This window comes from Gymnoscopelus microlampas (assembly GCF_963454915.1).
Source record: "Gymnoscopelus microlampas genome assembly, chromosome: 7".
NCBI classification, from domain to species: domain Eukaryota; kingdom Metazoa; phylum Chordata; class Actinopteri; order Myctophiformes; family Myctophidae; genus Gymnoscopelus; species Gymnoscopelus microlampas.
This window is the reverse complement of record NC_139944.1, coordinates 49,879,634-49,904,322: the sequence shown is the minus strand read 5'-3', so window position 1 is coordinate 49,904,322 and position 24,689 is coordinate 49,879,634. Positions and strand designations below refer to the sequence as shown.

Genomic DNA, 24,689 nt, shown 5'->3' with positions numbered 1-24,689 from the left:
GAACATTTGAACAGCGTTGTTCCCTCCAGACGTACCCAGGCACGTTCATTATTATCATTGTTATTATTTCATATCGGTATAACAGCGAGGCACAGGCTCTCGGCTCTCGCTCTCAGCAGGCTTATGAATTGAGCAGTAAATTATTATAATGTTCATTGCTCTGTTAGCCACATGACGGCCTTTCCCCTATTAAGCTATCGCCCCAGAAATCCCATTTTACTTCCTTGAAGGCCCCAAGAAAGGTTTTGAAAGGAAAAGCGTGCAGTCCCTCCGTTCGCTAGATATATTGACATGACACTCATGGGTGGCAAACCTCACACCGGAAGTTTGATGAAATACATTGCAGAGGATGGAGCCGGCTGGACCAGCTCATGAACAAACATTATTTCTGAACGATTGCGACCTTTGTCATATAATCGGTTCAGGAATATAAAAGAAGACATATCACGCATTGTTTTCTCCTGTGTTGCTTGTCGATGTGTACACTGGATAATTTTATAGAGGTATCTAAAGGGCACAAAGTATGTTTCTGAAAGACCAAAGTATCGTGAGACTGTCCACGATTTCCTGTCTGGCAGCCACATCTCGCGATACCTCCGAGACAGAAACGATACCTGCCACTTAGATGCCTCAATAAAATTATGTGCTTTGCACGTCGAAAAGCAAGTGATTAGAAAACAACCTGTTATATGTCTTCTTTTATATTCCTGAACCGATTATACGACAATCGTTCAGAAATAATGTTACTTCATGAGCTGGTCCAGCCGGCTCCATCCGCTGCCATGTTATTCATCAAACTTCCGGTGCAAGGTTTGCCAACCATGAGTGTAATGTCAATATATCTAGAGAACGGACGGACTGCATGTCTTTTCCTTTCAAAACCTTCCTTGGAAGGCCCCCTCTCCTGGGAGGTTGATTGACATTCCTATCCTCCAATCAACTGCATTTTTCTTATTGCTAACCCTGTGTGCAGCCACGCCCTTCTCCCCGCCCCCTGTCGGCGTTCCCCCTGTGCCTCGGCTAGGATCAGTAGATGTTGGAAGAGACACTGACATTGCAGGAATCATACATGCAGGATAAGAAACACACAACCCTGTTCATGCTAATAGGGTACAGGCTAATTTTTACGTAAGCCTAATTCATACAGATCTACAAGCCTACAACTCAAACAAAGTAGTAGATTTGCTGTTTTCGGTGCACATCACCATCATACGACAAAGTAATTTAGCCTTAGTCTAACGGGCGTGTCAACTGACATAATTGATGCATTATGTTCAACATATTTTGACAATTTGACAGCTGAAAATAGTCAATATACACGTTCACAATGTGTCACAACACGTGCAACATGTTGTGAGCTTGTAGATCTGCTATTTTCGGCGCGCATCACCATTGTACAACAGAGTAATTAAGCCATAGTCCAAGAACCACGTGGTATGACATCTTTAGCAATTGACCTTTAGCGATTACTGTATTGTTTCGGTTGAACGTTTGTTTTGTTTTGTTATACGTCACAGTTCCAGGGTGCGCGTGGACACTGTCAGTGACTCTTTTCTTCCCATCTACTGACTTACTCCCATCGGGGTCCTTTTTTTCCCGCTCTGTTCTAACCTTTAACCTCTAATGTGGGCTCCTGCCTCTTAACCCAGCCCTTTGTTAGCTTGGTTGCCATTTAATGTCGCAACGCAAACAAAACGGTGTTCTCTCCAATTCTACCAAAACTATCAATGAAACTACTTTTCCAAGCTACTCCGCTGGAGATATTTATGTTAAACAATGCGGCCTATATATTCCTTGATTATCTGCGAGGAAAAATAAGATCCTGTGACTTTTTTTCCTTCGTCAAATTCAGCGGCTGATAACCAGCGGAGTAGCTTTGTTGTTGACTGATGTTTTCAACCCGTTTGCAAACCCTTCCTCCCCCTTCCTTTACATTTGAAATGAAACTCGGCAGATTTTCAACCTAAATCCCATTGTTTTGAGGTGAGGAGAAAACGTTAGTGTGGCAAAAACATACAGCATATCGTCGCTGTCAGGTAGAAACCTTGTATGTCAGAAACTGTTACTTTTCAGGAAATGGAAAAAAGATCCTGTAGTTCCACTTGTAGTTCCTCTTGTGACTTATTCATAAAACCCATATCACGCTTAATTACTGTACTTTCATCACCTTCACTTGAAAATGTTTCCAAAAATAGAGACAATAGCCATCAAGTAGGGCATTCATTTGCAAAAGAAAAACATAAAAAGCTGAAATATGGAGATACAAGGTTTATGCCTGACAGTGACGATAGAGGTACTGTACAGTACATTCCGTACGCCCGAAGATGCACAACGCTTGATGTCATTTTTTTCGTGACATAAACGTTTCCCTGAGAAATACACAGAAGACATAGGGGATTTTTTTGCCACACTATACTGTATTATCGATTGGATGTAGGTTGAAAATCTGTTAGGTTTCTCTTCAACCCTGTGTCAGTTTAACCCCTTCTCTCTCTCTTCCTTAGTGTGATTAACCCTTTCCTCTCCTCCTCCTCCTCCTCCTCCTCCCCCCAAAAACCTGCAACCCTCCACTCGTGCTCCTCCTCTTCTGCCTCCAGGTCGGATGACAGTGACTCCTCGATCTCCGAGGTGCTCAGGTAGAGGACATGTGTCTCGTCTGGTGTCGTTTCTGTCTCTCTCTCTCTCTCTCTCTTCCCTCCCTCCGTTCGCCTGAGAGTCTAAATGACAATTCATGCTTTGAGCGGCAATGTGTCTCTCACAACTATGGTTGGGATCCGGAAACCCAAGGTCCTAAAATGATTGTCTTAGTAATGCGGCAAAAACAAAAAATATCTTCATGAATTCAATGCTTCATGGGGTGTGTAACTGATGAAAAATTTCTCTTGATTTTTTGGGGGGTGAACTACTCCTTTAAGGAGTTGGACCGTTAACGCATTGACTGCCTAGATCGAGTTAACTCGATTTTAGCTTTTCATCACTTGCCTGCCAAGATCGAGTTAAGTCGATTTTAGCAAAAAAAAAAAAAATCATTTTTTTTTTTTTTTTTAATTTGACCCAAAGACCAAGGAGATATGAATTTTCGAAGATCTTTACTCTCATCCACTTCCTTGTTAACTTAAAACTTTAAAACTTTGTATCTCGGCTCCTGAGTACTTTTTTTTTTTTCATTGAAAAATCTCTGGCATGAATAACAATAGGCAGTGAAAATAATTCAGGCAGTCAATGTGTTAAGAGGGAATCGTTGAACCCTATATACCGGTACTCACAACGTTCTGAGTTCTGAGCGTTCGTACTGTCTCCGACCCTTTGTCCGACATGACGGCGTCGTCGCCACAGAACGTCAACAAGGAAGTGGAGGCAGTCTTGTGAATTTTCCCAACCAATCAGAGTAGTTGGTTTCCCAACCAATCGGACTAGAGTGTACGTGAGATTTTTTAAAATGTATTTTTTCAGACAGTAGGGCGGAGGTTCTCCGCGGCCCTTTTTTTTTTCTTGTGTGGATTTGACGTCACTTTTGTCGTGCGGCGCGTCAGTCGCCACTTGTTGCTCAAAGCATAAACTGGCATTTAGGCGGAACGACCCACATCCTGTCTGTCTGCTCTGTTTGCCTTGTTTCTTTGTCTGGGCTCCTATTCCATTATGATTTTTATATAGGTTTTATGTTTTTATGCTGGGGGGGGCGGGGGGGTCATTGCCATGCTTGCACAGTAAAATCCTGAGTGTTAATCCTGAGGCCGATTCTACAAATACCTTCTAACTCAGTAGTTCTCAGTCTTTTTTGTACCAAGGACCCCCAAATGGATGTACTGTATTTGGCTGAGGAACCCCCATCTGAAACCTTTATTTTATTGCTTGTTTATCTGCTATTTTCACCACGTACGTACAAACAAGTACAGTATGAAACAGGACTTAATTGGTCAGAACTCAGAAAGTGTAATAAAAAGAAAATTGACCTGCAAGGACCTCTCAGAATTAAATTAATACTCAGATGATTTTCACGGTGTGCTCTATAATCTTGCTGCCTTCATCACTTTCTTGATTTGCACTGCTTTGCGCCCATGGTGTGTGTGTGTGTGTGTGTGTGTTGGTGTGTGTGTGTGTGTGTGTGTGTGTGTGTGTGTGTGTGTGTGTGTGTGTTTGTGTGTGTGGTGTTGTGGTGTATATACCTTGCATGCACAATCTTAAATGAAGCTCACTGCTGTTCCATGGTTTTGTGGAGACACAAGGGCAAAGCGTGGGGAAAGAATTAATTAGAAAAGTAGAGCATGCTCATCCAACTCTGCTAATCAGGTGCAGGAGGACAAACACAAAGTCATTAATATTGTTTATTGCAAGAGCGTTGCAATAAACAGTGGGAGAGCCACGTCTAACAGTGTGGAGATAATACACCCACTCCCAGGCGAAATGGTTTATAATTGAAAAATATATCAAAACCATTATTTAGAACCAATAATCAGCTTAAATGGTTGGTATGTAACTTTCTTTTAATTAATAAAATGTACTATTGTCCAATCTGTATGGTAGAGTATGTTAATAAGACATTATTAACGCAATTAAGACATTTAGATCGTGTCAAAGGTCATGTCTCACCTATATAGACACAGGATCTGACACAAATTTTGTTTCCAACCCCAATCCGCCATTTTGGAGCTTTGGTCCGCTGAAAACGGGTGGTTTTCAATGAAAAAAAAAGAAACTGAGTTACAGCCGTTTTTCTGAAAATCCCATCATTGGGGCGGGTGGAAGTGACGTTTTTTGGAATGATGTCACATCCACATTTTTCTTCTCTGAGAGACGATCGATCATTCCAAAGCTGTGTTAGGTCGCCCCTTGTGAAATTTTCCCCCAAAAATGAAAGAACGCATATATTCGATCTAGGCAATCAGTGTGTTAATGAATGTAGGTTAATTCATCGAATAACCAAGATTATATTCACTTTTAAATAATATAGATATTGATTTTAAGTCAAATTGCCCAGTCTAGTTTCTAATGTAAAACATTTAATAAAGCATGGTGTGAGTGGAAGGCGTAATATGTGAAACAAACAAGATTACTTTAAAAAATATATATATTTTCAAACATGTAGCACGCGGATGATTCAGGTCTTTAATGCTCGACTATGCTGATGCCGTTGCATTGTGGGTTGTCTATGCCCTACATACTAATGTGGTTGAACAGAACTTCAAACACAGCAGTTTCACTGTGCTGCAGATTACACTGGCTTACAGTTCAGTTCAGTTCACTGCAGTGCAGTGATTTTCAACCGTATTTCAAGAGCCCCAGTTTGATGTGCATTAGGCCACGGACCCCCATTTGATAGCATTTCTCTCAGTGGAGTTACAGAACCATAAGGGTCCATTGTATCAATCAATTAGCTGGGGACCCCGTGGAACTCCCTCAGCGACCCCTAGGTAGAGCTCTTCACGGGGTCCGAAAAAAAGGCACCCGAACCCTAATGTTCTGATTCAGGGAGAAAGGCTGTGCAGGTAGAACACATGCCATGGCCCTAAAAAACATCTGCCACTTGAATTAAGGTGACTTGATTGCATTGACATCAAGAAGGGCATGTGAGTTCACTTCACAGCTTCTATAGTAGGCAAACCCACAATGCAATACTTTGTTTTCAAGAGTGTTATAGGCTCAAACGCTGGTAGCATTACAAAGTTTTATTAAAAAAAAAACACAGATTCAAAATGTCCCCCTCTATTTCCCATTCCAAGTGTGTTTGTCTTCTATGTAACGCCAGCACTGCTATTCCAAATACCCCCTCAGGTACATTTTCAAAGTAATTTCAGCAATAGGATAATATGTTTTTGGGTTGGTAGATCTTGTTAAGCTGGTCATTTTAAAAGTAGTTATCAAGTCAACGTCGGCGGACCTGTGAAGACCTGCAGTAGTGTAATAATAATAGATAGGAAGAACATGCCACAAAGGGTTAATAAAACAACAACGATATAATATCTCTGCTTCAGTCTCTCTGGATGTTTTCCCCGTCTGTGCAGAGAGAGAGAGAGAGAGAGAGAGAGAGAGAGGGCAGATACAGAGATCCGCTCCCATATCATTACTATGTGGGCCCCTTGGTGTTAGAAGAAGCTACAACATCCATTAGACCCCTTTTGTACGCTGCTAAATACAACACGCATCGGCTATACTGTTCCTTCCATAGGGACTGTGATGGAACACACTGTCTGCACACAATGCACAGTCTAGTATTAAGACCGTGGTGCATTGTTGCAGATGTTGTACCATCATGTGTTTGATCGATTGCTCTCTGGTGTTGGTGATTAGATTATCAGATCATCCTGCCTAGGCACTAGACAGCATAATCAACAGCAATTGTTACTCTAAGGTATTTTTTTCCCCGGCTGAACACCCAAGGCCCCAACACCTAAAACAATTGAAAACATATATACGCTGCGCTCAGGAAAAAAACTCCAACTTGGTACTGGTAGACACAGCTAGAGTGATTATCAGACTGAAGCTGCAGTTCACTCAGTGAGTGGGCGGGGTCTATGATCTGGATCCAGGCTAAGACACAGCCCATAAATAACATAAAATAGAATAAAATTCACAATGATGATCTCTTTATTGGTACTGTATAGATGCATCATCCCTACAGTATAAGGTCGGTCCTTGTCTGAGGATGTATGGTGTATTATACATATTATACATGTAATAACCCCCCATCCACAGTTATTGTGTCCAGGTGCCAGTGTCATTTGACAAACCTTTCTGTCCTTAGTGGTTAACCATATTAAACCTGGCATCCCTTTTTTTGGGGCACATTTTCAGATATTTTCAAAAATAAATGTGAAAATAGCTCATCTCCAAGTTGAGTGTGAGCTTGTATAGTTAGATTGTCTTATTTTCCCTATTCGTCGTAGGACGAAGTACAAAGAGCATGGTTAGGTGGTTAAATGTCTGAAAATAAAATCCGGCCAAGCACAGAGGTGGAATAGTTTGTATGTGACACTGCATTCCAGTGGGGTTTGTGTAGCTCTGCAAACGTATGAATATCCAGATCAGATCAGCTGCAGCTGATAATCTGACATCGAGGTGTAGGGACACTTACTCATTCCCAGTGTTATTCATTATTAAGCCTAATTTATGCTCTGTCGCGTGATGGGGTTGTGTGTGCCGAGAACAGCAGACCTATAACCTTCATTATATAATTTACTTTTTACAATTTAGGCAATCGGCAGAAGCTATGAGCTTGTAGATCTGCTATTTTTGAAAAGTCGTGAAAAAGTGTGCAAATCTTTGAATATATATTTTAGAGCGAACATTTTTAACTCAAATCTTTGCTTCTGGGATATCCCTGGAACAAGATATTTTGAGATGGGTGTCCTCGGCCAAATACATATAATTTTGGGCATCCTTGACTTGAAAACAACCACTGAGCAACTAATAGTTTTTTTTTCTGAAAACTGCTAGGATCTAGAAGACATTTGTAGAATCGGCCTCAGGTCTTAAAGGGTTAACTCCTCACAATGCCTCGTCTCAGGATCAGCGGGGGATTTGTTGTGAACGTACAGTACACTGAACAGCAGCTCACTCACATGCTCACTGGAGGGAGATGCTGCATGCATGAGGCTGTACGTGTGCTGCTGGGCTTTATTTTTGACTTTCTGCCATTCGATATGAAGTTGGGTTTCTTGGCAGCCTGCTCGACAACAATCATAAAAAACATAATAACTGTTGCTGCGAGTGTGCACGGCTTCTTCTTTGCGAGATTAGTCATCCCCTGTGCATGATGTGTTTTACGTTCAACTGTTTGTGTGTGGAAAAAAACAACAACAACACATTGGTTGGAAGATACTGATTTCGAAGGGTGTTGGGTGGTGTATGCGCGCACGTGTGTGTGTGTGTGTGTGTGTGTGTGTGTGTGTGTGTGTGTGTGCACGTGTTGAGAAAAGCAGCAGAAGTTGGAGGAGTGTATTCTCACCTTTTTTGAAAAGTTTCACATTTAATGTAAGCTGCTCTGACCTTCCAGCAGGGGGGGGGGGGGGCTGTTCTCTCTCTGTGCGGAAAGAAAGTCTAGTTGGTGTTCAAAACATATTTTTCAAATGTTTCTACAATTTCCATAAAAGATAAAAAAATATATATTTAAAAAAGAATATACTACTCTGCTCCTTTTTGCTTAACCTCTTCAACCTGGACCTCTAAACTGGACCTGAGTTGTTTTTTCTGTCTACACCTTGTAGAGCTTGTAGATCGGCTATTTTTGGCTAATGTACCCCCACAGATTATGGATGCTGGTGTTGTAAGTGGTTAATGGTTAACCTATATGATCCACATAGCTCTCTTTGTCTGTCCCATGACTAACCTCCACCAGAGTATAATTATTGTCTCTTTCGGGTGGAAACTTCATATGTTACTTCAAACTGTTACTTTTCAGGATTAAAATTCCCCAAAGATGCATAAGGAGCAGATCCACAAGCTCGAAACGCGTCGCTTCACACCACGCTTCAAGCTTGCGGATCTGCTACGATATGTGAGGTAGGGGAGGAGGGGTACACCAGCCATTTCCAGTGGGGGAAGAAGTACTCGGATATTTTACTTTTTTTTTTTTTAATACCACAATATAAAAATACTCTGTTACATGGTAAAAGGCCTGTGTTCAAAATGTTACTTGAGTAAAAGTAAAACGTAATAATTTATATCTGCAAAGTAAGTTTTCAAATAATTGTAGTGGAGTAAAAGTAAAAAGTACAATATTTGCCTCTGAGAAGTAGTATAAAAAGTAAAATGATTGATACTTGGAAATACTCCAGTAAAGTACAAGAATACCTCAAAATGTTACTTAAGTACAGTACTTGAGTAAATGTACTGAGTTACTTTACACCACTGGCCATTTATAGGCAGCCCTCCAGAGACCAATTTCCACAACATCTCTGCTCTCTCTCTTCTTTATGTCTCGAGCCGACTGACCTCTCAGAGAGAGACGAAACAGAGGGAAGGATATATACTGTGAAAACCTTGTATGTCCAAATGTATGTCTTCACTTTCCAGGAAATGGAAAAAAGAAGCAGTGTTTCGGTGGATCCAGTGTAGTTATTGTTTAGTGATGAGCTCTTAAGTTAATACTTTTCATTTTTATCAGTATTCATGAAACCCACTAATCTCTCAAGACAGAGTCTGTCTGCACCATTACCTTAAACATGTAGTGCTTTTTTTTTAAAAACATAATTTTTATTGAAGGATTATCACAGCTTACAGGATAAGATAAACAGTCATAAAAAGAAACCCTTCTAGTTTTCTGAAAAAAACACAAGACAAACTCTCCCACCCAACCCCCTAACAAAAAAATTACATTTGACATTAAATAAAAAGGAACAATGAAGAGGGGAAAAAGTGGAAAAAAGGAGGGGGGGGAAGTAAAAAAGAAAAAAACATGTAGTGTTGTTGTTAGTAGGAATACACACTGAAGCACTCGTGAGGAAGTGGACTAAGAAAGGGGAGGAGCCAAACCGCGAGTTCCAGTTTCTACACAAATACAGAGGTGGTCCCCCCCCCCCATAAACACACAAATACAGTGGTTTATTTATGGCCATCCCATCACCCCAAACGTGATCAACCCCCCAAAAAAACTTTATTAGTTTATTAGTTTATGAAAAAAAAACACCTAAAAAGTTGAAATGTGGAGATACAAGGTGTCTGCCTGACAGTGACGATATGGGTGCGTGTGTGTGTGTGTGTGTGCGTGTGCGTGCGCGCGTGCGCCGCAGCACTGTGAGCCCCCTCCTGCTGCTTAGAGTGAAACACCTTAATTGGGCTCTGGCTTCCCCAACCAGAAAATTGATGGAAAAGACACAAGCTGATGTTGTGGGCTCAGAAAAACAGCAGCAGAACATTGTGTGTGTGTGTGTGTGTGTGTGTGTGTGTGCGTGCGTGTGCGTGTGTGTGTGTGTGTGTGTGTGTGTGTGTGTGTGTGTGTGTGTGTGTGTGTGTGTGTGTACGCAGTGAGTGAGTAATTGCATGTGTGCCTCTCCACATGTGCTGTCAAAGGTGCCTATTTTTAAAGGGCTGAACGGTCTCGTTGTATTGATGTGATTGTTTGTGTTCATACAGTATGTGATGCTTTTATACGTCTAAATGATCATTACCATGTCCTGATGAGAAAGAAAATGGTTAGACGAAGAAGAAAAAAGGTTGTTATGTTTATCAAAATAGGTTGGAAATATTTTATGTTAATGTGATAATTCACCGTAATGTTGATATGGCACGCTGACAATCAAGAAAAACATGCCACTTCATGTCAAAAAGGTTGCCGATTCCTGCTTTACATTGTGTGTTGTATTGTATTTTGTGTTGTTTCTATAGAGGGACAGTTCTATGCATGTTTGTGATTGGATTGTTTCGTGAATGTGTAGTTTTGGGCCTCTGAACTTTCTCAGTGGAGTGTACGTGACTCAATTTATCATTTGTCCGTGTCCATAGGGGTGTGATCAGCCCTATTGGGGGTGTGAAGGGGGGTCGGACCGCGCCCCTACAGTGTGTGTCCGTGGCGGAGGGCCATTCCAAACCTGTGCTGTGTGTGGACGCCACAGATGAGCTGCTCTTCACCGGATCTAAAGGTATACTGTTGTGGGAATTCTGGATCAATCGGTAATTGTTGAGGCAATAGGAGTCGGAGACAATAGTCAAGGTGGTTATGATGGGTATGCTTTAATGTACATGATATCATGGGGAGAAGTACAATAACACTCGGGTCGGTGGTACGGCAGTTCTGCCAACGAGCACATGGGCTCAGACCATAGTTATACTGTAGCTGCTACAAGGACAAGCTGAGCACCGAACCATAACGCACAGGCTGTAACAGACAGGCTCCTACAGACACTGCTCCTACAGGCAGTGTTGATTTCGTCGACTAAAACTATGAAAACTATTTGCCACAGTACTAACATGTTTTACTAAAACTAAGACTAAATATATTGACAATTTCATCAACAAATTAAAACGTGATTAAAATGTTAGTGAGGGACTGGTGGAGAAGAGATCCAGTAGAACTAAAAGACAAGTCATTTTATGTTTGCAGCACTCGGGTGTTGCGCTCTGAAAATAGCAGATCTACAAGCTCACAACGCGTCACAGTTGTGAGCTTGTAGATCGGCTATTTTCAGAGCGCAACCAAGTGTAAAATCAGGCATTGCGACGCCATCAAGGCACCGCCAACATACATTTTAGTCGACTAAATCAACTGTAGATTTAGTCGATTATAATCTTATGATACAAAGTATAAAACTAGACAAAAAAATAACATTTCAGATGACTAAAATATGACTAAATGGAATTTTATTCAGAAGACTATGACTAAAACTAAATAAAAAATTGCTGTCAAAATTACCACTGCCTACGGGCTACGAAATACCATGTCATATCCTAATGTATCATTGTACAGTATTGTATAAGTACTATAAGTGAAGGTAAAATACAAAGGTCAGATGTAAACAACCATAAAAACAATATAGTATAATGTATAACTCTTCCTCAGTACACAGCGAGAACGAGTTGCTGTAATGAAAAACATTGATATTCCTGTATGATGCATCGAGCACTTTCTGGGTGTTAAAGGGTCGCTATGGGGGTCTTTGAGTACGAAATTCATCTATTTTATTTCTTTGCTACTAAAAGGTTGTCTGCCGTGGCGATATCAGCAGTGTAGCATTGGGGGTGTTAGAGACCCTTTGATTTATAAAAGTTGTATTTGCCCTGTACTTTTAGTAGGTTCACCATCACAGCAGATGTTCTGTCGATAAAAAGAGAAGGCTTGTCCTCAAAATGCTGCAACACATCAATACCAATCCACTTTATTTGTAAAGAAAATAAACCAAAAATGAAATAGCTTACTGCTATAGCAGAAATGGAATGAAGGTCTGTAAGGATATTGTACTTGTGTTGGTATATGGATTAGAGCGACTTCTCACTCCCAGACATGCCATATTTGCAGTGTTGTAAAGTAACTAAGTACATTTACTCAAGTACTGTACTTAAGTACAATTTTGAGCTATTTTTACTTTACTGGAGTATTTCCAATTTTCTGTACTCCACTAGCCTACATCTCAGAGGCAAATATTGTAATTTTACTCCCATGTGTCTCCAGATCGTACCTGTAAGATGTGGAACCTGGTGACGGGCCAGGAGATCATCACGCTGAAAGGCCACCCCAACAACGTGGTGTCCGTCAAATACTGCTCCTCCTCCTGCCTCGTCTTCTCCGTCTCCACCTCCTACGTCAAGGTGTGGGACATCCGAGACTCCGCCAAGTGTGTCCGCACGCTCACGTAAGTACATACAGCAGCCCCCGCTATTAGACCTCTATTTTAAGCAGTTAAAACCCTAGTGTCCCCTATTCTGTGGGGGGTAGCATCTGCCACAAATAGCAGATTTAAAGGCTCACAACGCGTTGCGTTGTGAGCTTTTAGATCTATACTAACTCTGGCGAAAATATTTGGTGTAGAGGGAAACAAGAGCTGTTTTGGTAAATTATGGTCCCATTTATTCTAAAATGAATGATAAAGTAGGGTATGTTTATAGGGTTTCTACTGGTTCTACCAAGTGAAGAACCGCCCCCACCCTTCAGCCATTAGCATTAATTTCTGTTTGCATTTCGGACCGGACATCAACCGAATATAGAAAGATGGCGTATTTGAAATCGCTGCAAAATAGGCTTCATTTACGGTCTGTAGAAACCAATGGCGCGACGCTGTCCATATATTTTTTACGATCTATGGTGTACAGAGCCAACTCGAGGTCCGTTTTGCTGAGTATAGAGGGTTCACAGTAAGTGGTTAAACCAGGAGAGTCCCCATTTAGATGACAGGATCTGTCTTTCAAGGGAGCCCTGGCCGAGATAACATCAGCTACAGTGCTGCAAATGACATAGAAGCAAACGTTAAAAGCACATATAGCAAAACATATAGTAGTAACTCTGAAGATCATACGCCTAAAAGACAAGACAGAAGGAAACATAATCTAGCTAAGGAAACAATTGCAAATTACAATTTAACCCATTAAGACCTGAAGCCGATTCTACATGTCTCCTAAATCTCAACAGTATTCTGAAAAATGTGTATTTCTATATCGGTGGTGCTCAATCTTTTTCATGTCAAGGACCCCCACAATTATATGTATTTGGCCGCGGACCCCCATCAAAATATTTTGTTCCAGGGACCCCCCAGAAGCAAAGATTTGAGTTAAAAATGTTCGCTTTAAAAATATATATATTCAAAGATTTGCACACATTTTCACGTTTTTTCAAAAATAGCAGATCTACAAGCTCATATATAGCCCAATGTGTAAAATAATGCATTTTAGCTCAAATGAAAAAATGACACAGTTCCAGGTCTTAATTGGCTAATATGCCGCTAAAACCCTTTGCTACATTTTTAAAAGAGGTAAACGAGATCTGCTCATCTAGCTGCTATAAGTGATTGCAAGGTTGCAGGGACAGCGAACAATAAAGGCCTGTTTGTAGAGTTGGGTATGAATCTTCAGTGAGAACTGCCTAAGAGAAGAACGACACATCACGACCATGCGCCGAGCTGTTGTTTTACAGCTATAGGCTATTTGTGCTAATAACGCAGATGGCACAACGTTTGAGCACAGCAATGTTTGATGGGGCGTCATTAGACGTTCAATGTGAGCGCTCTGGGTCATGATATCCATAGTGTGCTCCTCCGCTCGTGAAATGCTTTCTGTGGACACACGCCACCCTATGCGAGGGATAATTGACGAAGAAATAAACCTTGAGGGGTCAATTATCCCGCTTATTGCACGGCTACTTAACACATTGTGTGCCAAAAATGGCTATGACCGTTTATGGCACTCGTGGAGTGCCATAAACGGTTATAATGCTCTAACGCAAATTTGGGATCATCCACGGAGTCTCTAAAATGGAGAGGACGGATGTGGTTCCGTGGCAAAAAACCTACCCTCCACCATCGTGCACGCACCCTTTGTTTACATCTGCGTCCTCGCCGTGGCGACTACAGCGCTAAACAGCTCAGCGTACACGGTTAGAACCTCTGGCACCAAATAAAAAAACTCTTAATAAATAGATTAATGCATTGACCCAAAAGTAACAACAAAACAAAGTATGTCCTTGCTTACGGTAATGAAAGTACTCCATTCATTTATGCCAGGTGTGGCCGTCCGTCCAGCGCAACACAGTCGTGTTGTTGATCAAATAGAATCAATTTTCATTCTTGAGAGCGATGTTTAGCTGTAAATGACATTGCGTTTGTTTACATGGGTTGCCATGTTGAATACAGCATCAAATCAAGCAGCGCAGCCAGGTGCTCTGAGCCTTTGATTAGACGGCGGTCTGTTATTGAGAGTTATTGAGCTCAGCGGTCAGCAGTCATTATCCAGAAATAACACACCCGCTGAATTTCAGTGATTGACCAATCAGAATCAAGCATTCAACCAAGCCGTGTAATAAAAATAGATACTGTTTGTGCCAGTGAGAGTGATTCATGCTCAAGGCCAATGAAGGGCCGCCCAACTCATCATGGCATAACGGGGTGCAAAGTGAGAGCTTTGGGCGCTTTGATAAAGCACTGTGGTAGACAGACGGTATCCAGCCAGTGCAAGCAAGCATTTGGCAGAAACACATGCTTGTACAGCAGACCAACATAGTCAAGCAATGTTGAAAAAGAAAAGTTGAAAAACGTTGTTTAACTCATTGAGTGCCAGAATTAATTTATAAATTAAGTCAGCCAGTGGCAGCGTTTTTTGAGCATTTTTACTAACCTTTCAAGAGCCACGGAATATTCCATTCTAGGACGATCGACACACCGAGTGACGCAAAAGACGGAGGAGTGTCTCTGCTTCCATCGGGGGGGGGGGGGAAGCGTGTCACCGCGACCCTCTGTTCTCGCCAAAAACGCAAAAAAATAAAGAAACAAGAAATCTACTCTTCTACAGAAGTCATAGGATCACTCATGGGTTGGGGAACAGCGCTATCTAGCGTAAACACTGAAAACGCGGTTTGGACGTGTTACACGTTTTTGGCACTCTGGGCTTTGGAAAAAATGGACGTGTTACACGTCAATGGCACTGAATGAGTGAAGAACTGAGGCCGATTTCAAGATTTTTCAAATATAGCGGATGTACAAGCTAGCAGCGTGGCACGAAGTGACGTGCTGTGAGCTTGTATATCTGATATTTTTGATAACCACTGGTCTAAACCACTTCTCCAAATCCTAAGAGTTTACTGAAAAAACCTATGTTGCTATATATATGTAGCTCAAATCTGAAATGACACAGATGCTTCCCCGGTTTTGTAGTCTTATTGTATCTAATCACCCACCCCTTCTCTTTATCTCTCTCCCTTCACTCTCTCCAGTTCTTCGGGGCAGGTGGTGTCGGGTGACGCGTGTGCGGGCACCACCACCCGCACCATCACCTTTGCCCAGGGTGAATACCAGATCAACCAGATCTTCCTCAACCCTGCCGGAACCGTGCTCTACGCCGCTGCTGGCAACACCGTGCGCATCTGGGACCTCAACAGGTACGGTACAAATATAACGACAATAAATACCTCCAGGTGTTGAAAGTATGCCTTCATACGCGCTGTGCTTCGTTTTGAGCCACGCCCGCAGGCTGGGCTGTTTGCCGCAGCACACAGACAGACACATTGTGGCTCCGACGAAATACAACCGCTACAGCGAGGGTTATTGTGATTAGACATTTAGAGGTTAGGTTAGTCTCCTAAATCTCAACAGTATTCTGAAAAACCTATGTTTCTATATCAGTGGTTCTCAATCTTTTTCATGTCAAGGACCCCCAATATTATATGTATTTGGCCGCGGACCCCCATCAACATATTTTGTTCCAGGGACCCCCCAGAAGCAAAGATTTGAGTTAAAAATGTTCGCTTTAAAAATATTTACATTCAAAGATTTGCACACATTTTCACGATTTTTCTAAAATAGCAGATCTACAAGCTCGTAGCGCGGCACTCGGTGCCGCGCTATGAGCTTGTACTATATCTGCTATTTTTGAATAGCCCAAAGTGTAAAATAATGCTTTTTAGCTCAAATCTAAAAATGACACAGTTCCAGGTCTTAATGGGTTAATGGATGCCCTACAGTTTCACACAAAAGGAACAAAAATAGCAGATCTACAAGCTCAAAACGCGACTGAGAAAGTGGTTACGTTGGACATACAAGGTTTCCACCTGAAGGCGACGATATTATGCCTCAAACCCTGCACCCTCCCGTCCTGTTTTTCATTTTACAATGACACGTTCCTTCTTTGAGAACTCTGTTTCCAGCAGAACGAGCATCACTCATGTCTCCCTGCAGTGACAAACTCATTACCTTGCAACTTGACTACCTTAACCCTTTAAGACCTGGAACTGTGTCATTTTTAGAGTTGTATATCTGCTATTTTTGAATAGCCCAAAGTGTAAAATCATGCTTTTTAGCTCAAATCTAAAAATGACACAGTTCCAGGTCTTAATGGGTTATGGGTTCGAGGTCGGAGTTATTTTAAACACAGTTTTCATTTTTATTTTTAGAGGGGAGAGTTCGCTTTGCCAGGTTCCGAGCTGACAGTGACATGCAAAATGATCCCATCATTAACTAGAACAATGACGCATCCCCAGGTGGTCTGGAGGTGTGAAGACCTGCTCTGCCTGTGGGAGAGTGGGTGAGAGCGGTCAATTTAGACAAAAATGTACATCCGGGATGGTATGAAGGTGCCTAATTTAGAAAAAGTTTCAGATGGGGGGGAAAAGAACTAGATCATTTGGATTGAATAGTTAGAAAAGGTCGTGGAAGGGGAACCTTCTGAGAGCTTCCTGAGCAAAGATAATCGACTTCAAAATCTGGGACAGCTGGGACAGGAATTTCCAAGCTTTTATTTTTTAGCAAAACTAAAAAATAAAAGCCTGGAGATCGAGGCTAGGAATTTACTTCCTGAAGCCACACTCACACAATCACTCTAAAGCACCCGTCGGCGCCATGTACAGCCATTAGGCACAGGGGTAGAGATATGACTCGCGTCGCCTCGCATCGCCTCGCATTGCCTCGCTGCGTGCACGCAGCCAGCAGCGGCTGTTAGAGGCACTCGTCACCGATGATGAACACACCGTAATGGTGCAAAATATGCCGTGAACGTCCCAATCTGGCGGATAAAATCAGCGCAGCAGCACAGGGCACCAACCTTGGGGGCTTTATCTAACAGCGTGAAAAAAAAAACGGCGAAAATCGGCGGAATTTAGAAGCAGAGCGTCCTTTTTTTCTCGCCCCCCGCCCCCCCCCCCCCCCCCGTTGACAAAACTGTCCGGTGGGCACCGTGCTGAACCCCCCCCCCCGTTGACAAAACGGGACGGGCGCACCAAGTCACATGTCCAGGTGCTCTTCTGCGTACCAGACCTAAAAAGTTATGTGCACCCCTGTTAATAACCCATTGTCCTGTTTTCAATGTGTGTGTGTGTGTGTGTGTGTGTGTGTGTGTGTGTGTGTGTGTGTGTGTGTGTGTGTGTGTGTGTGTGTGTGTGTGTGTGTGTGTGTGTGTGTGTGTGTGTGTGTGTGTGTGTGTGTGTGTGTGTGTGTGTGTGTGTGTGTGTGTGTGTGTGTGTGTGTGTGTGCGTGCGTGCGTGCGTGCGTGCGTGCGTGCGTGCGTGCGTGTGCGCGTGTGTGTGCGTGTGTAGGATGCAGGCGATGGGGAAGCTGACTGGACACATCGGGTCAGTCATGTGTCTGACCGTGGGTCAGTCTCTACTGGGCAAAGACCAAGTCATCACTGGATCCAAGGACCACTATGTGAAGGTACACGCACGCACACACACACACACACACACACACACACACACACACACACACGCCTGAATCGACAGGGTTCATTCTTCAGGGTAGACTACTAGCCTCAAGATACTGTAGGCTACTGCAAGATGATGTGAAATCGAACCGTATCCAAAACATTTAATGACGGATGAACATTGCTGAGGCAGTGTGTAAATGTGATTGACACAACATGAAGTTGCATTTATTTTTTTAACGTGCGAGAATATTGCACGAAAAATACGAACTCAATGGGCAAGCTGCTTTAATTTAGCTCTTAAGGGAGAGTGTGCAAGACATGTTTTATGCAAGTCATAAAATCATTCATTTCATATTCTGTCCTTCCACTTCGTCCCTCAGGTGTTCGATGTGGCAGAGGGCACTCTGGGTAATGTAGGCCCAGCCCATAATTTCGAGCCTCCCCATTACGACGGCATCGAGTGCCTGGCCGTGCAGGGAGACGTGCTGTTCAGCGGATCCCGAGACAACGGCATCAAGAAATGGGATCTGGAACAGCAGGAGCTCACTCAGGTGTGTGTGTGTGTGTGTGTGTGTGTGTGTGTGTGTGTGTGTGTGTGTGTGTGTGTGTGTGGTCTACGTTACGCTATTTTCAATGCCGTCCAAAATGTGGATGTCCGTACATAGTATTACAAACGTGTGTGTGTGTGCTATTGATAGCAATAGATTAAAGCAATAAGCCCCAAGTTGTTTGTGGTTTCCAGTGATTTCATAAGACCTAGGGGGCGTTGTTAGGCATGATGTGGAGCAGACCCTCTTAACCGTTCTAAAATCACTGTAAACCACGGCCTCTTGGGGCTTATTGCTTTTATAAAGCGGTTACCACACAGGGCAACATAAAAACCATTGCCATATCCCAATTAAAACTGTTTATCTACAAGAATTATTTCTGCAAGAAAGTAGTCCCTGACCGCCTGCACAAACAAGGAAGTTGTTATGCAAAATTCATGGAATGTCCAGAACGGTGTACATTGTAAATAAGGCCGTTATACATGTGCAATGAACCAATATTGAGCAACTTGCGTGGCCTGCTACAGTATTACTCACCTAACATGTTATCAGGAACCGGTTAGGGTTTAGTGTTTGCAACAAAATGGTGCATTTCTGAAATAACTTTCTTTGGTGCAGTAATAATGCTGATACAATGCATGCTGTCACAGGTGTGTTTATAGTGCATTTTACAATGGACTTCTAAATGCGGCTCAGCCAATTATAATCAAGGAGCGGAACCATGGGTTTTATAATAGAAAAATTATTATTCAGTATGTGTATCTCTGAGAATATTATGTATGAGGAGAGGGGGGGGGGGGGGCAAAAAAAGTGTTTGTGTATATTGCATCACGTAGGCGTTGTTGGATTTGGGCAGAAGGGTGTGTGTGTGTGTGTGTGTGTGTGTGTGTGTGTGTGTGTGTGTGTGTGTGTGTGTGTGTGTGTGTGTGTGTGTGTGTGTGTGTGTGTGTGTGTGTGTGTGTGTGTGTGTGTGTGTGTGTGTGTGTGTGTGTGTGTGTGTGTGTGTGTGTGCGTTTGTGTGCGTCAGCAGATACACAGAGATAAATAGGCTCATACCTGCAGCTCAAATGAGCCCAGCGTTTTTATTTCCCATGGGGCTCAGCCAAATCTCTGGCCAGCGAGGCAGGTTATCACTCTCTGACCTCACAGCCTCTGTATTCTGCTGCAGGTCTCTTCTTAACGATAAAAGTTCTTCTTTTAGTCGCCAACGCATATAGCTTAGCTCTCATGGGGGAATTGTTGGGTCTGTGTGTAAGAATGTTGCTCTTCTTCACCTGCTCTGTGTGTGAGAATGTCATGAGACAACTTTTGCAGCGACTTAGTGCTATATGAGGTTGCTGTCAGGCAGAAACCTCTTATCTCCATATTTTTGAGCGGTGCAACCGCTCCTATAAGAGGGTTTAGGACCCATCCGTGGTGAAAGTTTTTCTTTCCGTCGTGAAAATTTGTCTTTCGCTGTGACGCCATGCTGTGGAAAACACGCCCATAGGCTAAGCTTTGCAGGACATGCTGTGATTGGCTAGCGAGACACATGATGAAATTAACTTCAAACTTCGCAGACGCGCTGTGATTGGGTAGCGAGACGCATGATGAAATTAATAATAATGTAAAAAATGTAAGCACGTCACTTCGCAGGACGTGCTGTGATTGGCTACCGAGATGCATGATGAAATTAATAACTCATAAATATCACCGCTCACTTCACACTGGGTGTGATTTTTGAGTGGTGCCAACCACTCCTATATCTGGCTTTGTCCGTGTGTCCGTATGTATGTATGTATGTATGTATGTATGTATGTATGTATGTATGTATGTATGTATGTCTGTCCAATAAACAAACATTGATGACAACATCAATACGGGGGTCAATACGGGGCTCATCAAAGGCACCACTCTCTTCACACAGGGTGTGATTTTTGGGGCGGCTACACCGCCCCAAATCCTGCACCGTGTTTGGCCAATAGTCTACAACGCATTGTATACCCCCTAACCCTTCCATTGTTAATGCAAATCGATACTTTTGCAAAGTCAGCCAATCACATTACAGCTAGTGTCATCACCACTAACTGTAATGTGATTGGCTGACTTTGCAAATTCAGGACTGTGATTGGCTAGCGAAACACATGACACATGTGCAGCCCTATGAATAGCAGTATGGACTTAAAAAAATCACACCCAGTGTGAAGTGGGAGGTGTGGTCATCACAACATGACTCACTTTAAAAAAATCACACCCAGTGTGAAGTGGGCGGTGTGGTCATCACAGACCCACGACTCACAAAAACATAAATGTGTTTTTTTTAAGTGCATAAAAATGTATAGGACTATGCACATGTGTCATGTGTCTCGCTAGCCAATCACAGTGCAGCAAGTGGTCATCACAGTGATGGAAGCTCACTTAAAGAAAAATATAGATTTGCATTGAATGTGTAGGGGTTAGGGGTGTACAATGGGTGGCCAATCACAGTGCAGGGTTAGGGGGGTACAATGGGTGGCCAATCACAGTGCAGCAAATGTCAATGTCCCAACCTCACATATAGGGGGCGGTTACACCGCCCAAAAATCTTTCTAAGTGTCCAGGGCCCTCGAGGAGGTGGGCGCCTGCCTTCCTGCCTCCGGGAATTTTCTTGCAGGTGCCTGGAAGGCCCACCTGTGCCATCGGATAGTTATGCCCAGGACAGAGGCCTCTTCCTGGGGTAGCGATGAGTTCAGCGAGGCCCAAAATCCTGGTTCTCAAAAAAGTTGAGATTTTTGGCCGGGGGTCCTCCAGGGGGTCCCTGGGGACCTCTGGAGCCCATGCAGACACTTAGAAACATTTTAGAATTTTTTGGGAGAACCATGATTTTGGCCCTCGCTGAACCCTTCGCTACCCCAGGAAGAGGCCTTGTCCTGGGGTAGCGATGGTTCAGCGAGGCCCAAAATCCTGGTTCTCAAAAAAAAATCAAAACATTTTCTAAGTGTCCAAGGCCCTCGAGGAGGTGGGCGCTTTTATTCCTGCCCCTGGGAATTTTCTTACAGGTGCCTGGAAGGCCCACCTGTGCCATTGGATAGTTATGCCCAGGACAGAGGCCTCTTCCTGGGGTAGCGATGGGTTCAGCGAGGCCCAAAATCCTGGTTCTCAAAAAAGTTGAGATTTTTGGCCAGGGGTCCTCCAGGGGGTCACCGGGGACCTCTGGAGCCCATGCAGACACTTAGAAACATTTTAGATTTTTTTGGGAGAACCATGATTTTGGCCCTCGCTGAACCCATCGCTACCCCAGGAAGAGGCCTCGTCCTGTGGTAGCGATGGTTCAGCAAGGCCCAAAATCCTGGTTCTCAAAAAAAAATCAAAACATTTTCTAAGTGTCTAAGGCCCTCGAGGAGGTGGGCGCCTGCCTTCCTGCCTCCGGGAATTTTCTTGCAGGTGCCTGGAAGGCCCACCTGTGCAATCGGATAGTTATGCCCAGGACAGAGGCCTCTTCCTGGGGTAGCGATGGGTTCAGCGAGGCCCAAAATCCTGGTTCTCAAAAAAGTTGAGATTTTTGGCCGGGGGTCCTCCAGGGGGGCTGGAGATTTGCATTAACAATGGAAGGGTTAGGGGGTACACACCTTTTTTGGTCGGTGTCCAAAAATCACTTATAGGGGGCGGCTACACCGCCCCAAAAAGGATAAATGACTTTTTTTAAAGTCCATACTGCTATTCATAGGGCTGCACATGTGTCATGTGTTTCGCTAGTGGTGATGACACTAGCTGTAATGTGATTGGCTGATATGAAAAAAGTATCGATTTGCATTAACAATGGAAGGGTTAGGGGGTACACAAATTTTTTGGTCGGTGTCCAAAACTCACTTATAGGGGGCGGCTACACCGCCCCAAAAAAGTCATTTATTCTTTTTTTAAAGTGAGTCATGTTGTGATGACCACACACCGCCCACTTCACACTGGGTGTGATTTTTTTTTTTATGAATGCCCTACAGTTTGACACAAATTGAACAAAAATAGCAGATCTACAGTACAAGCTCAAAACGCGACTGAGAAAGTGGTTGTGTCGGACATACAAGGTTTCCACCCTACCGTGACGATATTATACTTCAAACCCTGCGCCCTCCCGTCCTTTTTTCATTTTACAATGACACGTTCCTTCTTTGAGAACTCTTGTTTCCAACAGAATGGGCATCACTCATGTGTCCCTGCAGTGACAAACTCATTACCTTGCAACTTGACTACCTTAAGGCAAGAAAAAGGAAATCACAAAACCAGACAACTTTATTTATACAGTTCATATTTATATGCTGCGAAGACGTTTGATTGATGACTGACATTTAAGCGACACCTTCTAGCCAAAACAATGAAATGAAGTCATTAGCTGCTTTTCTGTAATCCTCCTTACCCTTGAATTACTTGCTAACGAAAGGTAGGATTTATCGTTTTTCTATCCGCTCGTTCAAAAAATGGCACGTGAAATAATAAAAATGATGAACAGCTCAAAAACAGAGAAAATTTGACAATTAACCTTGTAACAAATCAGAGAAAGGCGAGAGAAGTAGGTAAAAAAGACGAAGGCGACACGCTGCATGCAAATGACAGGAATTAATGTGAACCATTTGCTCTCTTTTGATTTGCTCATGACGGCTCACTCTCATAGTTTCTGTCATTTGCTCCTTCCTCATGCAGACTTAGTCTAATTAATAGCTTGGCCTCCTGTGCATATAGGCAGTAGTAGTATTATAAAATACTTAGTTTAATCCATTTAGACTGGGAACGTGTCTGTACCATTTTTAGATTTCTTTGGCTATTCAAAAAAAAATAGCAGATCCACAAGCTCATAGCTATGAGCTTGTAGATTTGCTATGTTTTTTAAAACATAGCAGATTTGTGCAAATCTTTGAACGTATGTATTTTTTAAAGCGAACGTGTGTAACTCAAATGTTATTGCTTCAGGGGATTCTACAAATGTCTTCTAAATTCTAACCTTTTTGTTTTTTTTAAACGTATGTTGCTATATATCAGTGGTGCTCAAACCTTTTTCATGTCAAGGATCACCCAAAATGATAAGTATTTGGCCGCGGACCCTCATCTGAAAATATTTAGTTCCAGGGACCCCCCCAGAAGCAAAGATTTGAGTTACAAATGTTCGCTTTAAAAAAATATTATAATATAATATTCAAAAATGTGCACACATTTTCAAGATTTTTTCCAAAATAGCCCAAAGAAGTCTAAAACTACATTACACAGATGTGTTCCCGGATTGAAAGGATTAACTGCACAACAGCTGCAAGCATAGACAACAAGAGCAGTAATGCCTGTAATTTGTTATCCATGTTGAATTAACCACTGGTAAATGGTGCATTTATATATCGCTTTTATCCAAAGTGCTTTACATAGATTGTGCATTACATTCACCCATTCACACACACATTCATACACCGATGGCGGAGGAAACCATGCAAGGCACCAACCTGCTCATCGGGAGCAATTAGGGGTTCAGCGTCTTGCTCAAGGACACTTCGACACTAACTCTGGGGGAGCCCCCCAGCCCGGGATCGAACTGGGAACCTTGCGGTTTCCAGTTCACTCTACCCCTGAGCCACTGCCGCCCCAGTGGTACTCAATGAATGTGGGTGTCATTGTTTTCAAAAGGTCTCCCTTCCTGCCTGTCCACACTAAAGTGCAGTGCCGGGGGAAAAAACGTTTTCAAATGTCTATGTTTTATGACACCAAAGTTCTGATTAGTTTGGATGATACAGTAGATGCAAATGTAGCAAAAGGTATAATGTTTTCAAACAAAAACATCCTAGTATAGATGGGGTTAATACTATATACTATGTGTGAGATTAAGTTTAACAAGCCGACAGCTTAAAAATGGGCGTGTAAAAGCTTGCGAGCCTTTCACTACACAAAGAAACAAAGTTATTTTCATTCCATGTTGTTTGGAGAGTATAACAAACGGGCATTTCAATGTTCCATAGTAGCACTGTTTTACGATTACGCCCAATTTTCAACAAAGTTGTTTGGCCGCTGTCCCTGAATCTACACTAACTTAGTCTGGGAGGCTTATGCTCAAAGCCTGGACAGCAGGGGCGCGGCCACTGCGTTCTGATTCAAATCAACAGCCAATGAAGAAAAGGGGGCGGGATCCACATGCAGTGGGTGTTGCATGTAAATAGGAGCGACGGGAAGCAATTTCCCCTTGAGAAATTGCGGCCGCCATTGTTGAGTACTGCTGTTTGCCTCTCGTCTGACTTTTTAGACGAGTTGCACATCTCTCAGACCGGTAAGAGGCGTGTCCGCTCAGATTCTGAGCATAAGTTACATCCCGCCCACAAATACCAGGGCTCTGGCCCAGAAGTTCCTCGCCCCTCCCGTTTGTATGTGAGAGCTGGCGAAAAC

At 42.9% G+C, this 24,689-nt stretch overlaps 1 protein-coding gene across 4 annotated transcripts in view; it reads left to right on the top strand.

The window, feature by feature from the left end:
* Positions 1 to 24,689, top strand: part of kif21b (kinesin family member 21B) — a 124,671-nt gene that overhangs the window by 84,080 nt on the left and 15,902 nt on the right. For 2 of the 4 annotated variants that reach the window (XR_014601066.1, XM_084061208.1), the window contains exons 27-32: positions 2,598 to 2,636; positions 10,441 to 10,577; positions 12,104 to 12,284; positions 15,350 to 15,514; positions 17,663 to 17,780; positions 18,153 to 18,323. Coding sequence is in view for 2 of the 4 variants with exons in the window: in XM_084061208.1 (XP_083917334.1) it covers positions 2,598 to 2,636; positions 10,441 to 10,577; positions 12,104 to 12,284; positions 15,350 to 15,514; positions 17,663 to 17,780; positions 18,153 to 18,323 (811 nt within the window). In the remaining 2 variants the exon portion in view is untranslated. The remainder of the gene's footprint in view (positions 1 to 2,597; positions 2,637 to 10,440; positions 10,578 to 12,103; positions 12,285 to 15,349; positions 15,515 to 17,662; positions 17,781 to 18,152; positions 18,324 to 24,689) is intronic. The other 2 variants (XR_014601065.1, XM_084061209.1) reach the window with 1 other exon arrangement.